The following is a 20,296-nucleotide window of genomic DNA, read 5'->3' on the forward strand; positions in this document are numbered from 1 at the left end:
CCTCAACGGTGAAATTCGTCGTTGCTTTCACAGTGGATTCCACGGTAAATACTGGGATGGATACTTCGTAAATCATAAGCTTATTGGCTACAACTATTGCTGCTGTAATCTGTATCCAAACTCTGCTAAATTGAGATAAATCTAAGTTTTGGGTGAATGTACGTACAGTGTTCTGTGTCTATTGTTGGTATTTAACCTCTGCAGCTTTAAAACTGTGTCTCAACTCCACTTCTACATTGCGATTAAAGAAAACAAAGCCGCCGCAGAGCACTCTGCAATGTTCAATGGCATTTTTGAAAAAATACCTGATACATCATGATCATCCTGAATTAACATATTATCAACTATTACTTTTTAATCTTTGCGATTATTTTCTTCGGATTGTGTCATTCCGAAGTTAAAAGTTACATGCAAATTGCAAATCTCTCTCCTCTTCGTATATTCTATTAAATGGATAGCTAATTATAGTTTATACTTATTACTTATTTGGATCTCATAGTCATACGAGTTAATTAATAACGCATGTCATCTCCTAATTCTTAAAGTTAACAAATCTCCTAATCATCACGGGCATTACTTTCACGCTGAAGACCTTAGCGTGAATAATTATGTCCGTGAAAATAATGTCTGTGGCATTAGGTCCGTGAATAATAAAGCCCGGTAATTATTTCCATTAATTTTAATGTGTGTGTGTCCCAACAACTTGTCCGTGACAATTATGTCCGATAAGGTAGCCACTTTGTTGTGACTCTCTTAAGATCCTGACCCTACATAACTGCCTGATATTAATAATCAAGATAAAACTACTTTGTTATGACTCTCATAACAAATGAGAGACTGCCATCAGATGAACAATCCCGTGATGAGCTTCCATCATGTTTTTAATATCATGCATATTACCCCCACACACTGTACAATACTCGATTATTAAACATCTTGCTCATAATACGTGGCGTTGAAGGGAATCACCTGTAGAGAAAGAAGTTGTCCCAATATATACAGCGGTCGACAGAGGTTGCCTGTTGCGGAAGCAGCTATGCGGGGTACCAAGTTTACCAATATTAGCACGCTTAGTACCTACTGTACTAGCAGTGTAGTACCTTGTGGTTATAGCACAGTTCTCTCTGCTGCTTGCAGCCAGCTTGATTTCCTGCTGCACTGCACAGCAGCACTGCACAGCTTGTATAGTGTTGTAGTAGTGTAGTACACGTGTGTATGATTCACTTGTATTATCATATACTTCTACAGCTTGTTTTGTGTGTGTGTTGTTGTTGTGAGAAAACTAGTTTTTGATTTAGTTGTAAGTTTAAATTAACAAAGAAAAACCGCCACCCTATCTTGCAAGGCTATAGTAGGTTGTGCAAGGTAAAAGGCGGACAATTATAATAGCCGCAAGGTGCAAATTTACCTGGACCTAAAAGTATATGGCTGACGAAAAGTCTATATCCACATTGAGGCGAATATAGATTCTGTTATGATTAACTTTTGATGAAATTTATGCATGGTTGAATAAATATCAAAATTGATAAGCCATAATAATAAGTTTGATATAATACAAAATATTGCTCATATCTGTGTTTTGTGTTCAGAATGAACAAAGGAAGTTTCAGAAGACGAAACTATGTTACCTCAAACCTCTGGTTCAGCGAGGGACTCGATACAGTTAAGAAAAAGGAGGGTTCCGTGGAAGAGTCGTCACAAAGGAAAGAGAGTGTGGAAGAGGAGCCGCCAGGGCAGGGTTTCCTCTCTAGAACACTTCACGGCTCATTGAGGCGAAGGAAAGGTTCGTTTTGTGTCTGGCCTTTATTAAATGCTATGGGAGCGGGAGGGAGGACATAAAATTACAATTTGGAGCAACTATATTACATTTAAAATTCCAATTCTGAATTTCATCGATAGTTTACTGGAAATAAGAAGCCCATTATGATAAAAATGGGAATGTGCTGCTGGTGAATAGCTGGTATTTAGCTGAATTTTGGACTTTTGATGAAGCCTAGTCTACCGTTTATCTATGAGTATGGACTACTTGGCCCGAATTTGCAGGTCAATGTAATTATGCATAAAATAAATTAACATATACGGCACTGAGCTTTCGAACGGCACTATGCTCCTGACACAGTAGTCACAAAAACACAAGGCAGTAGACATAGCTAGGAGTAACATGGGAGTAAGTTCGTGCACAACGAATGATGCCAAAACAGATCAGAGATAACAATTACCATTTAAAAATGAGTACACGTGCCAAAAGTGCCGCGCATTTAGTGTCAACGAATCACGCGTGTAAGAAAGCGCGTTTCGATCATTTTTAACCGTGTCTGGCGATATCAAAATATGGCACCAAGTGTTGCTACACGCGTCCACATTGAATGTACGATCCTTAATAGTGACTTTAGTATCCATTTGTATGGGGATAGATGGTTGTTTGTTCCACATCGATGGCCCGTGCTCATCTTGATGGCTGTTGAAACCGATTATGCGACCACCCCTCCGTTCAATTTGCCTTTTTAGTTTTTGAACAAGAATCTACAAGTGAGAATTCTACTTTGGAAGATTTGGTTTAGTGGAGTCTTCGCGACTGTCCCTGCTGTACCGATTCATTAGAAACAAAACAGCTCCTCATACCAAATGTTGCGTTCGGCGGTTCAAGAAAGAAAGCAAAGGCTGTCAAGGAAAAGTCTCCGTAGACAGAGTAGTGATACATTAGGGAAAATTGTCCTTAAATTCCGCAATTTGAATTACAAGAAACTCCCGATAGCCGATTTCACCCTAGATTATGGTAAGTTCTGCATCGTTCATTGTTGATACAAGTGCCTTGCGTTATATTTATGTTTTCTAATGATCTCATATTTGCCTGTAAACTTTCCTACTGTCGCCTTTAAAAGGTTATTTATCAGCTTAGTTATAGATCTCTGACTGATTTGTCGGCATCGAAGGAAACATCAAACATTTCCCGAGAAAGCAAATAAATTTGGTATAAAATTCGATCCACTTTTATGCACGTACTAGTTGTTCGTCGTCCCATTTTGAATTTGTATTTAACCACCTGATAAGTGATCCGGAGAAGCCTATGTGTGGACTGTGGCCTATAACGTGTCTTGCTTCTTGATTCGAAGAAAATAAATGTATCGACGAAAGGAAAAATTTAATTCACGTTTGGTGATTGGTCAATAAATATATTATATGTTTAAGTAACAAAAAAACATAAATAAATGTCTAATGTATTATGCATGTACTGTGTACAATATACATTATCATGTTGTTGAGTGTAGCAGGATTAGACGGTTCAATATTTTAGGGACGTTCAATCAACTCCAGGTAAACATCGCTTGGCTGAAGAAATGAGGGCCAATACGTTTGAGCCTCATAATATCCTCTTGTGAACTGTCTCTTGGAATTTGAAGAAGCACATTAAATCATTTTTAAGCCTCTTGGTTTACTTTTTAATTCCCTTTATAATTCCCTCAAAGAAATTATGATTCGTTGAAATTGCTTGAATGAATCTTACTTTGCGAAATCTCCACCAACTTCTTCAACCATCGTGCCATCTGTCATTCTAAAGTTTATTTATTATAGAAGTTTTCCAATAAATAATAAATGTATTTATTACTTTATTAATACAGTCGCTTATTTAAAAAACCATTTTTCACCGGAAGGGGTCTCACTTTCAACTCGCACATCCTACGTACAGTGTACACATCACACATTTCAAACTGAACATAATCACACAATACACATCAAACATTACAAACGTGACAGCAGCGTGACGGACCCGCACAATACAGCTCTGGTTTGCTCAGTAAGAGGAAACTAAGTGAACCTCCTTTGTAATAACTCCCTTTGTCCATGTCACGTGACCCCAGACTTGTAGCTGTTTTTAGGCTTTTAATTCTCCCACCTCGTATCGTGGATGGCTCTTGTTATCTATGCTATTTTTGTGTGATATTGTAGTGAGTTGTTGTACACTATATAGCTTTAAGTTCGGCTGATTGTGATGGAAGGGCTATGAAATCTCCGAGTTTTGTTTGCTGTAAAGATATCTGTCAAGGAAATGAGCCGGGAGATATCGAGGCTGATGATATTGTAGCAGAAGTTAAAGTTGTGACTCAATCTAATCATGAAGTGATCCCAGCGAACAGTGTAGTAGAGAGTCAACTTTCTAGTAAAGCTTGTGCGATGGAGGTAGAAGGGGATGAACTTCGCTCGGAATCTACTGATAACTGCACTGATTCTCTGCCGACTTGTTCTAAAGTGCAGTCTGAGTCCGATTGTAAACATCTTATCCCTCAAAAGGAGAGCTCCTCGGAGCTCAACCTGCAAAAAAAGGATTCATCGTTACCATCAGAAGCTATGATATCCATTACTTCACAGGATATTGACAGTTTCAAGTCCCTGATCCAGACCTCACCTCCCAGAGTGCACTACACGAACATCCAAACTAAAAATAGACCAGGACTGAAAAGACGGTCCTCGTGTCACGTGATGAGTTCGAGAAGAGTGAAACTGTCTCCAGGTCAGATTAAACGGGTAATGACTGCCTCCTTCACTCTCACAACCCCCTTACCAGGCAACAAGCCGTCTCCAGACAACAAGCCGTCACCTCACAGGAGAACTTCAGTTTCCAGGACCGTCCGACGGTCCTCCCTGTTCCAAATCGGGACACCTCACCAGGAGGTACTGGAAGATGAGGACTCACCTGAAGAGGGTCCCAAGTCTGGGGTAAAGCGGTGGGATAGCTTGAGGAAGAGCATCAAGACATCCTCGGAGAAGTTGGTTGAGATGGCCAGGGTTAAGAGGAGTAACACTATCGGTGCAGGTCCCAGAGGAGCCTGGAGATCACGGAGGAAGAGTGTTGCTACCACTACTCCTCGACTGTACAACACTACTGCTAACATGCCTAACTGTGAGTTTTAGTCATTCTTGTTATCATGCTGAGTCATTCAGCAGAAATATTATTAATATATGATATACCTTAATGCTGTGAATTGTGATCACAGTGCTGTCATGCATGATCGGGGGTTTAAAAACACTACTGGATTATACTGCAGAAATAGTTGTATAATGATAATATGCCGTAATGATGTTATTTGTGTCAATAAAAATTGTCCATCCACTTGATTTACCTTTCCAGAACTTTTTCCATCTTTGGTATTCGTTGCGTTCAGAGAGTTTGAGTCAAGTTCCATTAAAACGTCGGTATAAAAAAACTGGGCTTATATTTTTTCCTTCATGACATGTATACTAATACAAACTATCATACAATTACAATTACTATGTATGATAGTTTGTAATTATTACATAATAATCATATGTTACATAGTAATATAACTTTGGTGTATATAGCCTACTTTCATGCCCTATAATCTAGATGTATGTTTAAGTGTATATATGCTGTCGAAAAATAAGAACTTAGCTTCGACCACATTCCAACCGCATTTCAACGGCTCCATTTTGTCGGGACCAGAAGATTCTTGTTAAATGGTAATTTAGTGTAAATAAAAATGTTGGTGGGGACTGGGGATCAGCCTAGCTGGGACATGGATAAAAACATATGTTTTTAGTGTATAGCAAGCTTGCCGTCATCACTATTTACAGGATTGATCATAAACATAGGCTTGCAGGAAAGGAGCTGGGTGCTGGTATTGGAGCACATTAATTTAAATGTCTTGATATCTGACAGTTCGTTATGAGCTATATGTTGGTCAATTCTCAAAATCCATCTTTATCGACTACAAAGTACAAACCTGCTTCTTTACCTCAATATTAGCAATATTTGCCCTATTCTCTTTTTCAGGAGGGGCTCTGGAACAAATGAATGAAGTTATAATATACTTATAGGTTGTTGGTTTTCGAAGCTTTCAAATAACTTGAGACAATCGCCTTAAGCTCTTATCTCTATTTCAACTGATTTAGGAAATAATGTACGTATAACTTGGCCAGTGGTTCTCGTCATTATTTTAACAATTGACTAAATGTTAAACTAAGAAGCGCAGTGAATGGAACACTCCGTAGTCCGTTATCACATGCGAATACATAATACACAAAGCTCGTGTTGTACCTCGTTCCTACTTGAATATTTATTCCGGCCGCCCACGTGCAAATCTCGTGCTCTGTGAGACATGTCACGTGAGTTTTCTCTTTAACCACGTGGGCCAACATGTGACATCCGCACTGTCCTCTTACTGGGCACTGGTTTATCTTTCATTTAAATAGTTAGTTGATGAAATTAATCAAATATACCCTATCTGCACGTATTTCACTGTTAGTGTGATCCCTCCTCACATAATAGCCTTTGATTATCGGATAACCCCGAAATAGTGTCACATGTCATCCCCCACTCTCCTGGCTCTCCACCCGTTGTAGACCCTGGTTAGTTCCATAACTAGACTGTTAAATGGGGTCTACCCTCAAAATATTGGCTAATGAGGCCACTCAGTGCCCTGTATAGAGAGAGCCCGGTGATGTACAGTAAATGCCCCTATGGCAGTACGACTCGTGTGGTTCTCTCTCTCTCTCCGTTATATACAGTATGTACTACGTCTATACTACAGTTATAATACCAAGTTTAGTGCTACATATCCTCGTCTCCCTTGACAACTCAGGAGTGTAGAATATATATCATGGTATATTGCTTATCATCATTATGAGAGGGGGAAGGATAAGGATTCTCTAGTACGATGATGACATTATTATTAGGAGTACATTGCACCGGGTTGTCCACGCTTACTTCGTTCAGTGACACGTTATATTCGACTTGTACGTACTTTTTATTCGTTTAGGGAGTTTGAACTGTTTGTAGTGGTTTCTCTTCCGTTTGTTAGTTTGTAAGTGGTGATTATCCTTTGAGAACATTTGGTCGTTTCTGATCGGCTTTAGTTTTATAATTAACTAATTATTAGTTTCAGCTTCTTTCTAGTTTTTTAATTAACTAATTAAATTTCGCTTTGTTAGATCTTGAGTTGTTTGTAAATAGCGGGGTCCAGTAATGAGCCTGTTCGACTTTGTCAAAGAGATAGAAAAAGGTGAGTTTTTGCAGTTTTAGAGCATGTAATCCATTTTCCAAGAATTTCACCGCTTAACTATAAAACATGAAGCTGTCAAGCTGTCATGTTAGGGAAATATCAAAATATCGTTTAAAATACAGCAGAAAAATCGCTCAGTTGTATTCCTCAAACGTTTTAATGCGTCCTATAACATCCTGTAACCTAGAGATCTTCTAGAGAACTTTTAGAGAACTTTTAGAGAACTTTTAGAGAACTTTTAGAGAACTTTTAGAGAACTTTTAGGGAACTTTTAGAGAAATTTTATAGAGCTCTGTGAGATGTTTTTTGAATTTTGGCCCTCCTCTGCTCTTAGAGATCATTGCTCCGTCTTGCTTGAGCCACCTAACTACCTCTACATCACAACAACCAGAACATACGTCTATACGTCCCTATAGCTTTTAAAACTAGATAAATGTCTCGATATTGAGGCTCCGTTTTATACAGTGTGTTTCTAGAATCTAGACCTGAGTCACGTGACGTGCTTGTACCCTCACTTTTCGTACATTAGTCCGCAGTCACTCTCACTTGTTTACTGTTTAGTCTGTCTCTCTCTTTCTCTCTCTCTCTCTCTCCCTCTTGAGCCCCACTTCATTTAAACATTGTGCTTTTACGTTATCTCAAGGTCGTATTTTATCGTACTAGATTTCTCATTGCAGTATTGATGGAGGCCTGACTGCAAGTATCGCAATGATTTTTCTTCATTCAACATCTTAACGAGCTTGCTATGAAATTATCTTGAAGCCAGTTTCCGCATTAATCATACGATTAGTTGAATGTTCAGAAGAAAATCGGATAAGATCAAGATCGTTCACGTTGTTGAGACAAAGGATACACTTGTTATTTTTAGGAAAGGTAATAGTTCACTTTTCATTTTTTCCAAAAAATTGAAATCAAAAATTCGAAACGTTAAAATTTAGATAAAATACAAAGCTAGGCGTACACATTATCAAATGAATTTATTAAATCCGAAAACTACGTAAAAAAGTGTCCTTACATTTCATAAATCAGATATCTTCAATTGTTTTGTGAGGTGAAACATAGTGACGTAGGAATAAAGGCTGATTTTGGACGCTAGATTAGATTTGCCACCGTAATCTGTATAGTCAGAGATGAATTGGTCTGACTTATAAAATCAGTTCATGATCTCTCATTTGCATTCGACAACCTAACCCCACTAACCCCTCACGGGACTGCAATGAAATTATCCTGGAGCTAGTAAAACCAAGAATCACTGTCACGATCCAAACCAAATACCCAAATATGGTCACTTCTCCACCAGTATCCACTTTTATTTGTCTGAGCACTAGAAGCAAGATAAGTTCTTCCTCAGTCACCAACTTTACCTGTTACCGTAACAGTTCCAATTTGCTGTAAAATCATTATTGTTTCTCTCCAGTCATGCAGGCTCCAGACTGCATAAAAAGCTCAGTTTTATGACCTTAAGAGGACGGCCAGTTCGCTGTGCTGCGCTGACATCTTCAAACGGCCTTTTGGACCCAAACGAATGGCTCGTACGGTAGCTGGAAAATTTTGAAACCATACTTTTAGTTGAAACGCAAGAAAATAATTTAACGACTATGACACCGTATATACAACTAAACATTTAATTTTAAAATTGTACACTGTCGATGATTTTACCTCGTTTTCCGACCAGCTTTAAACATATTGAACGATTATTAATGCACTGCACTACTTTTCATTTATACATTGAACCTGTACATTATACATTGCGCTTTATTTCCAATCTTGAATTCGAGCTAACTTTAAAAGTTTAAAAGAAATAAAGCTTGAGTATGCTGACAAATCACCGCCATTAGTAGAGATCACTTGAAAGAGATAAGAACTATCACACTGTTACACTTTGTCAAGAAACAGCAGGTTCTCATGCTGACAGAGGATTCAAGTTAAATATCTGACTGGAATAGTAATAGCTTGACCTGCAGTCTGTAGTATTGAAATAACATGTGTTTCCATTATCCATTATGATAACATGTGTTTCACGATAATATGTTCTCCACTTTTGGAATCTCAGTCCACTGTATTGTTCTCCATTTCCCGAAAACACCTCTCCATTTCCACCCTGCATGATATGTACGACAAGCCTAGCTTTTAAATGATTATTATAATAATCTCACTGCTAATCTCGTGCGACTGCAGTCAGCAGTGACAACGCTTATCACTACACTTGTGCGTTAGCTAATTGCTTATGTTGTATATTGTAATGATATATTATATTGTAATGATATGTGCCGTATATTGTAATGAGGTATCGTCTAGTACATATCCCAAATACTCAAACAGGCTAAAGTTCTAGACATCAACCGTCCTGTAATTACCTCACATCCTGATCACCTCATATCCTCTCATGTTATCTATCTGTCATAATGTGACGAAACTCAACCTTGTTATTAGCTAACCAGAGTTAACATTTAACCAACCCCTGGTCGGTCATCCCTACCAGACGTAATCACCAGATCCCATCTGATATTTCCAGGACCAGAAGGGTGGGATCCTCTACTGTTGCTCTGTCACATTTCATCTCATGACAACTTGATCTCCGAGTTTTGATCTGCGTTGCCATGCAAGGGCACTCTACTTTTGCATTGTTGGATCTCCGATTGTTAACCTGAACCGAAAACATTTCCAGAACTCCTAAATCGCAACTCTTACACGTGCCACGAGATTAGTCTATACCTTAGCTCGGGCTCTTTAACCTGTAGAATTCTAACAATGCTACAAATCGAAAGCCTTGCTTTTATTAGGGGTACTTTTTGTCCAGAAATTTAGATTGAGGCGCCAGTTTATTGCGAAAAGTTGCGGTTGAATAATGAATATTGTTGAAAAGTGTTCCTCGGCCATTAATGATTAAGTTAATTGTAAAATGGGGCCAGAGCAAAGGTCTGGGTAACTTGTGTTCCAATATGATGGATGCTATTGGAATTCTTAATAACATAATGACTTTTATAGTCTACCCTTGGTTCAGCCATCGTCTTCCATTACTTGATGAAAGTTTCAAATCAAATCAAGCATACTCAATGTCATTTGAGCGTGGAACACAGCAAAAATTGGGGGATGATTCTTTATTCTTAGAAATTTCAGGGGAAATTCATTCCCCTTCCCTTAGCGAAAAATGTACATTCTTTTCTAAACCAAACTAGTGCCCGGTCCCAAGTTTCACTGTTTAACTTATCAGCGCAGTTTAAACCACGCTCATTACAGCATGCAATATTCACAATATTCAACCCCTTATACGGAATACATAAACTCAGATTAGCATATTGAATTAACTAATCATAAGTACCTGATAAAGTATAGTCGAAATCCGATACAGCATGTTCAGCAGTAACGTGCTGTTATACATTGTACCTCTTGTGTCATACTCTGTATATCTTACTTTTACTTCACTTTCACTACACCTTATTACACTTTTACTACACCTTTACTACACCTTTACTACACCTTTACTACACCTTTACTACACCTTTACTTTACGATTACATACTTTATAATTACTGTATTATTACCGTGCGGTTATAAATTATACTTCTACAGTATTTTGTTAATTAAAGAATACATTGTAATAGTAAATTCAGTCGATCGTTCTAGTAATGTATCTCTCCACGTGCAATTGTACTTTTATTGTAGCAGATAATTGGTAAATATAAAACATTGCCTGGTTTAGTACTATAATTGTACTACAGTACTACTATAATTGACTCAGACACACGGGGATTGTTTACTGTAATTGTGTCATGGCATGTACTACTTGGTTTTGTATGTTAACTTATTCTGAACAAGTGCACTTCATTGGTGTATTGTGGTCATTATTGTATGTAATTATTGATTGTATCGTATTGTATGCTTGGGAATTCTGGAAACATGTAATCGGAATTGTATCGTATTGTGATTGGCTGGGGGGATTCTGGAAACATTTAACATAGTCATTGCATTGTTTTGTTTGCTTGGAGTTGGTAATGTGAATTTTAAATCTGTACAGCTGCAGACTGCTGAATTTATGTTGTGTAGTACTCTTGAAAGTAGCAATTATTACCTGTAGTTGTTGTAATTGTGTTTGCTAATGCAGTTCGCCCATCTATTACTCTATTAGTTTTGGTTTTATACTGTGAATACTGAATGTATGTGTCGAGTAGAAATATAAGTAGAAATAATGTAGAAATAAAGGTAGAAATAGAAGGTAGAACGTAGTTTCATGGTCACAAATAATGTTTCTGTGGAAACTATTGCTTAAAGATAAGACCTGTACTCGTGGGATGTGGGAATTGTAACTTTGAGAAGCACCAGTAAATCATAAAGCACGTGAGCAATGAGGATAATAATAAATACTATGCGGAAAGGCCCTGATAAAATCTATATTGTGTTGAATTTGAGCAAAATCCGTGATGAGTATGTTTTCTGATAACACGACTATTGTATATAAAGTAAGCCCTTAGAATTTAAAACATAGTTTGGATCCTCGAAATCCTTAAAAAAACAAATGAATCCCCTAAAACCTGAAAATAGAGTGCAGTTTCTCCGTGAAGTTCACGTGAAGCAGGGGTGATAGTTACACACCATAATTCAATACCCTGGCTCAGGTGGTCGCTGAAATTGGGTATTTAGTAGGATTGACGTGTTAGAACTGTGTAAAGTGTGTGGTAACACAGTGCTCATGTTAACCGTAACATAGTACCTACTCCTCCTCTCTTACCTTTTCTAACCTTCTCCCTGCTTTGGAGTTTTGTAGCGTCAGTATTTCGTGTGTATCTCGTTGTATTTGTAGTCAGTATTTGTAGTCAGTAGCCCGTTGGTCACATGCCTAAACTTCTAGGAGGTAAGGGAAATTGCTGATAAATAAAGTTTGGTCTTTTAAAGTAAATTTGGTAGTGATAACGTTCCAAGGTTATGAGATTGATGAAAACTTAACCTACTAGATCTGGACGGTCGTTAACTGTCAGTGTTAAACAGTTTGTTACCTGCATCCCTTACAGTCCTCATTCTAATTTCTAGATGGTTCTCATTCTGTATCGTATATTTTTTTCTTCTCTTTCCAGAACATATATCGTCCGTATAATTATAACGTCTTATGTATAAGTTAAAAAACGTATAAAACGTTTATCGGAGTACTTATCAAATGTTATCCTGTGTGTATTACTATTCAATATTCATAACGTCGCTCTACTCTGTGCGGTGTTGTAATGTCAGTATTTCGATAGTTGTTGTCAGTTTTTGTAGTATGTAAACTGTTGTTGTTGTCAGTATTTCGTCAGTCTTATGCTTATTAAGCGATTCGTAGGTAAGATTACTAAATAACAAATTTAGTTTCTTGAGAGTATGATGAAAAAAGGCGTTATAAGTTTATGTAGGTGATAAAATACTAATCACTAGAGTCGGGAAGTAGTTACATCCTTACAGTTTTCATTGTAAATGTTCATGTTTCAGGTCCTTTTTAGATAACGCTCCAATTTAACGTAGTTGGTCGAGTACTACCTACTAGAGTATAAGTACTAGGTTATGGAAGTAGTTAAGTGGTCTTAATCCCTCTTAATCTGCTCTGTCTCCATTCCAGGCGATGTTCTGCAGTTTTTAAAGCTTATGTTCCGTCTTCGCGGTAACTTATTAATGCTTTTCATAAAAAGTTACAATGAATTATTCATGTTATGCATCCTGGGTTTGGACAGGATATGACCCGTTTAAAATATTTCCACCACGTTACATTACATAATTCTCAATAAATATAATAGATTTGTAGTGTTGTAATTAGTTTATTTATAATTGGTTTCTCCCCAAGTTTTAGAGAATTATTTACGGACATTACTTGTCTGTAAATTTATAACGTCTTAGGTATAAAATAAATACGTTCTAGAACGTTCAGATAAAAGTATGACGATGTTTTAGAATAAATGTATGACATTAGTATAAAGATACAAGTATGGCGTAGTACAAAGTCTAATTTATAATGATTTATGACAATGTATAAAAGATGTCACATTTTATATTGACAGTGATTATTGGATCGAGCTGCAAAATCACTTCTACAATAGTGTATATATAATTTAACACGGCCATGTTTTGACCGTGTAAACACTGTGTGTAATGCATATTATACTTTTTCATATTTTTAACTTAATGATCTCTTGTAATATTTTTCTAGAAACATCCCCTGGCAAGTGGCAGGTGGTTGTTATACGCACATTTGTAACACGTGTTATTTTCCTGCAACGATGAGTCATCTGTAGTACTTTAGGAGTCAAGGAGTGTCCCTCTAGTTTTGTTGCTATTGTTATCTTGATAATAACATTATAAGATAAGGCCAGTAACATTTAGTCACAAATCTGTATGATCTGGGTTATGGAACTTAACACTGAAATTACAATACTACTATCGTTTTTAGGGTAATCTTGATACGTATCACTTCATAATAATGCGCTACATTGTAAGTTTTAAGAGTTATAGACTGGATTGGGATTGCACCCTGTTTATGAGCCAGTATATTCGTGTTGTAGTGGTACGTTGTGTCCTTAATCGTTATCAGCAGGTCCCACCATTCACCAATTTAAGTTCATGTTAAGCCATTTTTTATCAAACAAATCATCGTATAAATACTACTCAGTATAACGTAATGATCACATGATGCCACGGATAAAGTACAAGTACAAATACCACACCGTCTCGAGTGGTACAGCTTTACACGCCCTCTCGGGTGGGTTAGAGAGGCTAAGTAGTGGTTTAGAGAGAGGCTCGCCCTTCTCTAGTAGTGGGTTAGAAAGAGGACCCCCTCTCTTCAGCCGGTCTAGACCCCATGTTGCCAGTCTTTTTACCACCAACAACACTGTGAACAGTTCTGCAGGTAGATTGGTGTTAGAAATACTAGATCTTATCGTTATCTCTCTTTTGGGTTTTGGTTTTGTTATTCTAGCCTTCTTGTATCTTAATATCTTTATACTAAAATATGTATTTCCGGTGGTTCTGTCATGTCTTATATGATAGATGAGTAAATTTATCAGCACTTTCTGCACAAATTAGAGCTCAAGAAATCTTTTTGAGAGAAAAATAGTTCAGATACCTTAAAAAGTAGTACAAGTGATAGTTGTTTTGGGCCCCGATTTTTAAGTCAAACTTATAAGATACCGCGTTCAATGAAATTTAATTCAATTTACACGGAGCGTATTTTAATCACTATTCTTCTTCATCTTGTTTAGAAGATATGCTGAAATGTTTAAAGACAATTTACCTTCAATATCTATTTTATGAATGAAACTATAGAACGAGCACAATAACAAGCGCATTCCATTTTCGACTACTTTCACTTTCACGTTGCAATAACTTTCTCTTTCTCTTTCAGTTAAGAAGTGTGACAGTTCTGCTAGTCTCTCCTCCACAGATTCCTGCGATTGGGATGAAAGGAAGTGAGTAAAACTGTAAAATATCTCTTCACTTTACATAAGAATAGTCCAGTTACAATTCATACTGTTCATATTTTAATAATATGTGGTATGGTGGGCTTTCAAAATTGGCAAGTGAAGCAACCTTACTTAATACTTGGCTACAAAATAAAGGAGTACTTATATAAATCTCCGGTAAATAATAATTATTCGTAATTTTATAATTCCCCACTTTCAGGAGAACCATCTCAGCTAACATAAAGAGGAAGTTAGGAAGTGTCAGCTCTAGAAAACAAGTGCAGAGTGTGAGCGATGCCGCCCCACCCTCACCGCTGGTGCTGCTCTCTCCAGCTAATTTAATGGTACATTTTACTTTTAAAACCAGCTTATTTTAGAGATTATATTGGCTGATACCCCAATTTACCGGTCCTTCAAGTCCCTCCTCCAGAACACTTTAGAAAAACTGGGAGGTTTCATTGATATCGTGATAACTACATCACATTTCCCTGTATCTTTTGATCAGGTTTCTGGCTTGCTAGCCTACTTAGTGCTTATTTGTCGAACTCTCTTCTGACAACTAGCCACCTGGTTGTATCAGTTTTCCCTGTCTTATCAGTTATCATCTCTTTGTTATCATCTCTTTGCTGTATTTAAATGTTTATCTGTAGTGTTTTCGATCTCGCGCCAATTGTGCACGTTTTTCCTCTAGTATTACTATTATACGTGACTGCGAGAGTTGTATAGCTATGTGTATTACTAATACTACAGATTACCCAGGATTATTTAATGCTTACTACAGATTGCACAGCATTACATAAGATAACACAGGATTACACAGGATTTTCACAGAATTACACAGGATTACATAGGATTAAAATAAAATTATAGCCCCACTATCATGAACCGTCATAATCGTTCACAATTGGATAAACATAATATCATCATTTATCATCCAAGTTGGTTTGAGTCAGAGCCAGGGTTAGCCTGATGCCCTTACGTAGAAATAATGCGTGAGGTTCTCACCAAATTGACATTAAGATTGTTAAGGTTTCGCGCATTTGTACTACATTGGCGCATATCTTGATCGGTAAAACTATTCTGCTATTATGAGTTGGAGTTACGTGAACGGCACAGGAACGCCTTTCTTGTGGGGTGTTGGGTTCAATGTTGAGTAACCGGTTGCAGTGAATATGAAAGCCTTCATATTAAGTGGTTACTGGTTTGGTGTCGTGACTGAATTTTAACAGATCTGTGAAGGAATCTTTTAGTATTTTACGATCAGTGAGATCACTCTCAGGGTTGTGAACGGCTTTGTTGGATTGAGACAATTGAGCTTGTAAATTGTATCTAGTTCAAGGAGTGGTTTGATGTATCGATATCAAGGAAGGATTTCATGGATATAGTGTCTTGAGTGTTATTTCAGGGATGTAACGATATCCTAGTTGTCAATAACTACACCGAGGTTATTGTAAGGAAAGAAACATAAAATAAGCTATAATTTTACATAAAAATATGTTAAAACTTTACTCAAGACACTACAACGTCTGGGTGACCTCAGTTACAACAAAATACGTGTTATTATACTCTGGAATGTGTTCTTGCAACTGTTTTGCAAACTCTGCAGCCGTGCAACTATGCTACGTAACACAACTTGTTAGGTCACCAAATACTCATGACTCATGAGATAATGCCCGATCGCTTGTCAACAATCCTTAAAACATTTATACTATAATTTGCACAGGGGCGGGAAAACTTAAAACGTTAAACAGAAAATACTTAATTTGCACACTTTTTTTTTCGAACCCGCCTAAAATTCAGAAGCCTTTTTACACTTAGCATTCTTATTACATGTCTAAATAAGCGCAGTCGGCATAACAAAACCCGCGTACGCGTATAATAGTCAGTAACATATAATAGTCAGTATTAACATAATTAAGTAGGTACGGTCCCCGTTAGACGATGTTTAAAGCCCCTGCGTGCTTATTGGCCAGGTACTGCACAGGTTTGAAATGTGCACTGATGGCCGCGCTGGATCACTGGAAATATTTTTTGCTTTCAATCTAGGAACAGCTGAAAATAACATTGAATTTCTGAATTGCAACAGCAAAACAAAAAGCGTGAAATCACACAGATGCACTGTTCATGATTTTAGCAAAGCGAGCTTCAGTTAATATAACAGTTACAACTGCGACTAATTACTTTGATATAAATATACTATAATATTTGTGCGTCTAAGTAAAAGGAAGTGCAACTAAATTAATATATAAGGTAAATGAAGCTACGATGTACTAACGAGTAACGTAAATCAGCAGTAGCGGTACCTTGTACTAGAACTCCACTAAATTATACAACTGAATTATATAACGAAATTGTGTAAGTTTGTGTCGGTTACTTAGAGTAGGTTTGGCTGGGATCGCTTCTGGACAATAGTATCAAGTCCGTCCTTAAATCGCTGTACAACCCTGCTCTAGAATACTTGGCAAAGTTCCTGAATTTTAGTCAGGAACTTTCTTACTTGGGTCAACGTTTCTTTCATTTGATTGCTTTTTTTCAGACACCAGAAACTTCAATATTTTGGTTATGAAAAAAGAGTTTCGCATAATTTCACAATTGGACGAAGGCAACATTTTCTGAGAAATATGATTAATTGTTGCAGGGACCACCCACCCAAGGTCAAGATGTGGGCAGTAGGTCGTTTTGAGTTACAATTTTAAATCTGTTCAACCATCGCACGATTAATCATATTCTCTGTTTGTTTGAAGACACGCAGAGTATTCTCAATCGATATTGTTGCGTGACGTAAAACCATGTTTTATGATCATTTTGGTTCTTTCATAATCATTCATTCAGTGGACGGTGGTCGATCCTATTTACCAATTTTCTTTCCCCCGATAAGTGCAGTCGAGAATCCACCAAACTGTCCAGTGTCCAGTGTCCATGTTTGGTAGATGACATGTTATCTAGGATATATTTTACTGGTTTTTAAAAGAATTATGTGATTAGAGTCCGTTAAAAGTCAAGCAATATAGTCTACATGTGTGATCGTTATCCGTATGTATAATTTTAACTAGCATCTCACGCTCGTTTACGAATTATAAACATGTTTATGGGTTCATCATTTGGTGCTTCGAAAGGAAACAAAAAGATGATTGTTTCAGCCGGATCTTTAGAGTAGCCAGTCCTTTAGTCTCAACAAAGACATGGGAAAACTTACTTATAAGTTATTGGCAACAAAAGAAAACATATTTATCTCATCCCTTTGTTGATCACGGTTCCAACAACTTTCCACACTTTTAAAATTTTAACAACTGATTTAATGGTTAATTCTTTGAGTTTGTGTATTACCTAGGGTATTTTGTAGTAGGGTTTCTTGAGATCTAGAAAAAGCTAGGGGTGGAGAGAGGTGTGTGACTGGAATCCTTAATTATAACCTAATAAATAATAACCCAGTTTATTCTATTATTTTAAGAACCCACGATCCATTATAATTATATCCTATTAATATTAATCTTCGTTCTTCTTATTTTTATATTTATTATTTTAAAACAATTTTCTTTTTTGATCAGGTTACTTACTGAGTTACTCTTGATATCTTCAAATCGTAATGTCATTAGAAATTATTACCAAAAATAGCTTAGGCGCTAGCTGGGCGCTATTTATAAATGTATTAGATTACATGAGCGTTGTTGAAAGGGACAGGTTTAGATAAAGGATAGATTGATAGAGAGATTTAGAGAGAGGATAAGTTTAGAGGACAAGTTTAGAGGATAAGTTTAGAGGACAAGTGTAGAGGATAAGGTTAGAGGACAGGTGATCCCCAGGTAATAAAAAGAATTACCAAACCGCCAGTATCCAAGTATCCAAGGATCATGCGAATAAGATTAATACTACTGGATAAATAAGTTGATGTGCCCGGTTGTACTAACTCCCCAACATGGCCCCTCTTGATACCTAACAATTTGGGACACTGACTAAATGTGGGGCACCGACTAAAATTAGTACTTGATTTCTGCTACTCTGCTACTCTGCTACCCTGCTACTATATTTGTGGAGAGTGAACGTGACTTTATCTCCAGTGTGACCTCACAGCTCACGCGGGGATGCGACAAACCATTTATGTTTTAACTCACTTTAGATATTGTTGCCACACCATACCGTGAAAGGATTCTTTGGAATAATATGCGTGGTTTGATCTCGTTGAAAATAGGGGACAACTCCCAGCAGCAACAGCCACTACTACTAGTCCAAATATAGCAATATTAACATTAATCATTTGTGAGGGTGTCACTTTATTGCTGCTTTTATTGATTGCTAATGCTGTATCGTTTATGCTACAGTGTGATAATTATCCGCGCAATATTGCCTTACTACCTAGTATTCCTTTTTTTCCTATTATTCCTATTACAAAGCTATGACTTTCTATTTTTAGCGTAATCAGGCTTAACTTATTATATTTATCACACTGCTAGCAAACGCGAACCTCGTTTTCATATACGGCAGACTAATATTAATGGACATTAAATAGTTCTAACTTTATAAGACAATACAGCCTTGTATAGTATTGAGACCCCCTAAACTTCTTGGGCAAGCGAACGATTTCATTCTCAATCTCGGCCTCATTTCAGAACGATATTTTATACTTTCATATCATGTCTTATACACTTTATTGTAAAGAAGATAATATGGATTATGGTCACACCCTGCTTATTTGGAGACACAGCTACTTAAAGTCACAATATATTTGAGGGCTATTTTCTGCAGCTTTTATGCTTTGTGTGTCAAAGCTACTTTGTGTGTTTTGTTCGTTTGAATCGAGACTCGAGATAGTATTGAGCCGGAAATATCTTTTCAGATTCGTATGTGATTTCTTGAGCTTTGGTTCATCTTTGTGGGAGATTTTGGCAGGGCTACTTGAGGTTGTTAGAGGTTGAAAATAGGGAATGTCCTCAAAAATGTTTGTGGTTTTCTTATTTATTTGCCGATCAATCCATACTAAGATATGATATTTTACTCTGTATATATTGCGATCTCCAAATTGATATAAAACCAAATTGATATAAAACCAAATTGATATAAAACCAAATTAATATAAAACCAGATTAATATAAAACCGAATTAATATAAAACCAAATTAATATAAAACCTTGCTCATTTATGCTCATTCCAACAAGATCATCAAAACCGAAAGTTTCTGGCCCTCATGACATTATATTTCTCATTATCAGGAATATATTGTTGTTTTTTCACACCGCTAATGTACCCGATTAGTGCAGGAATTCAGCCATTTTTCTGTTTAATAAGAGAATAAGGTAACCCGATACAATTTATCAGTGATTCGACCTCAGTAATGTTATTAACTTTTTATTTGTTGTCGGAGCTGTTCAACGAGATGCAAGTCATTTGTACTTTTCGTTCAATTGCATTGCCTTTTTTATGGTCAAAAAACCGAGTCCACAGTGTTCCCCTTCTCCTAGCTTTTACCTTGTAATCGCAGAAAACGGGAAATTATAATTCCATGATAAGATATGTATTAGTGTCGGAACGAACGACATTAGATATGCGGACTCTTTAGATAAGATTAAGCTTAAATTTAAGAGTCTATGTGCTTTAATCAAAGAACTTTATACTTCTTCAAAAGTTTATTTTCAGTCCCTTTTACCTCTGCCTTGCAAAAGCAGGCATGACTGGAGAACTAACTCTTTTGTTATGAAAATGAATAGTGTCATCAAAAAAAAAAAAAAAATGAATGTATATATCGAAGATTCCATATGTTAGACGCTTTTCGTCCATTTTCTCTACGATACTTTGATCCACGAGTACCTCATATCAGAGATGATAGATTTTTCAAGGCTGGAGACATCCATCCCAGTGAGG

General features: G+C 36.9%; 1 protein-coding gene across 1 annotated transcript in view; it reads left to right on the forward strand.

Moving 5' to 3' along the window:
• The first annotated feature begins 6,871 nt into the window (after nucleotides 1–6,871).
• Nucleotides 6,872–20,296, forward strand: part of LOC134814278 (pleckstrin homology domain-containing family G member 5-like) — a 114,514-nt gene continuing 101,089 nt past the window's right edge. The window contains exons 1-3 of the mRNA XM_063822363.1: nucleotides 6,872–7,019; nucleotides 14,383–14,446; nucleotides 14,661–14,784. Of these exons, the coding sequence (XP_063678433.1) occupies nucleotides 6,983–7,019; nucleotides 14,383–14,446; nucleotides 14,661–14,784 (225 nt within the window). The 5' untranslated portion in view covers nucleotides 6,872–6,982. The remainder of the gene's footprint in view (nucleotides 7,020–14,382; nucleotides 14,447–14,660; nucleotides 14,785–20,296) is intronic.

This window comes from Bolinopsis microptera, chromosome 4 (assembly GCF_026151205.1).
Source record: "Bolinopsis microptera isolate Bmic1 chromosome 4, MBARI_Bmic_1.0, whole genome shotgun sequence".
Classification (NCBI taxonomy): Eukaryota; Metazoa; Ctenophora; class Tentaculata; order Lobata; family Bolinopsidae; genus Bolinopsis; species Bolinopsis microptera.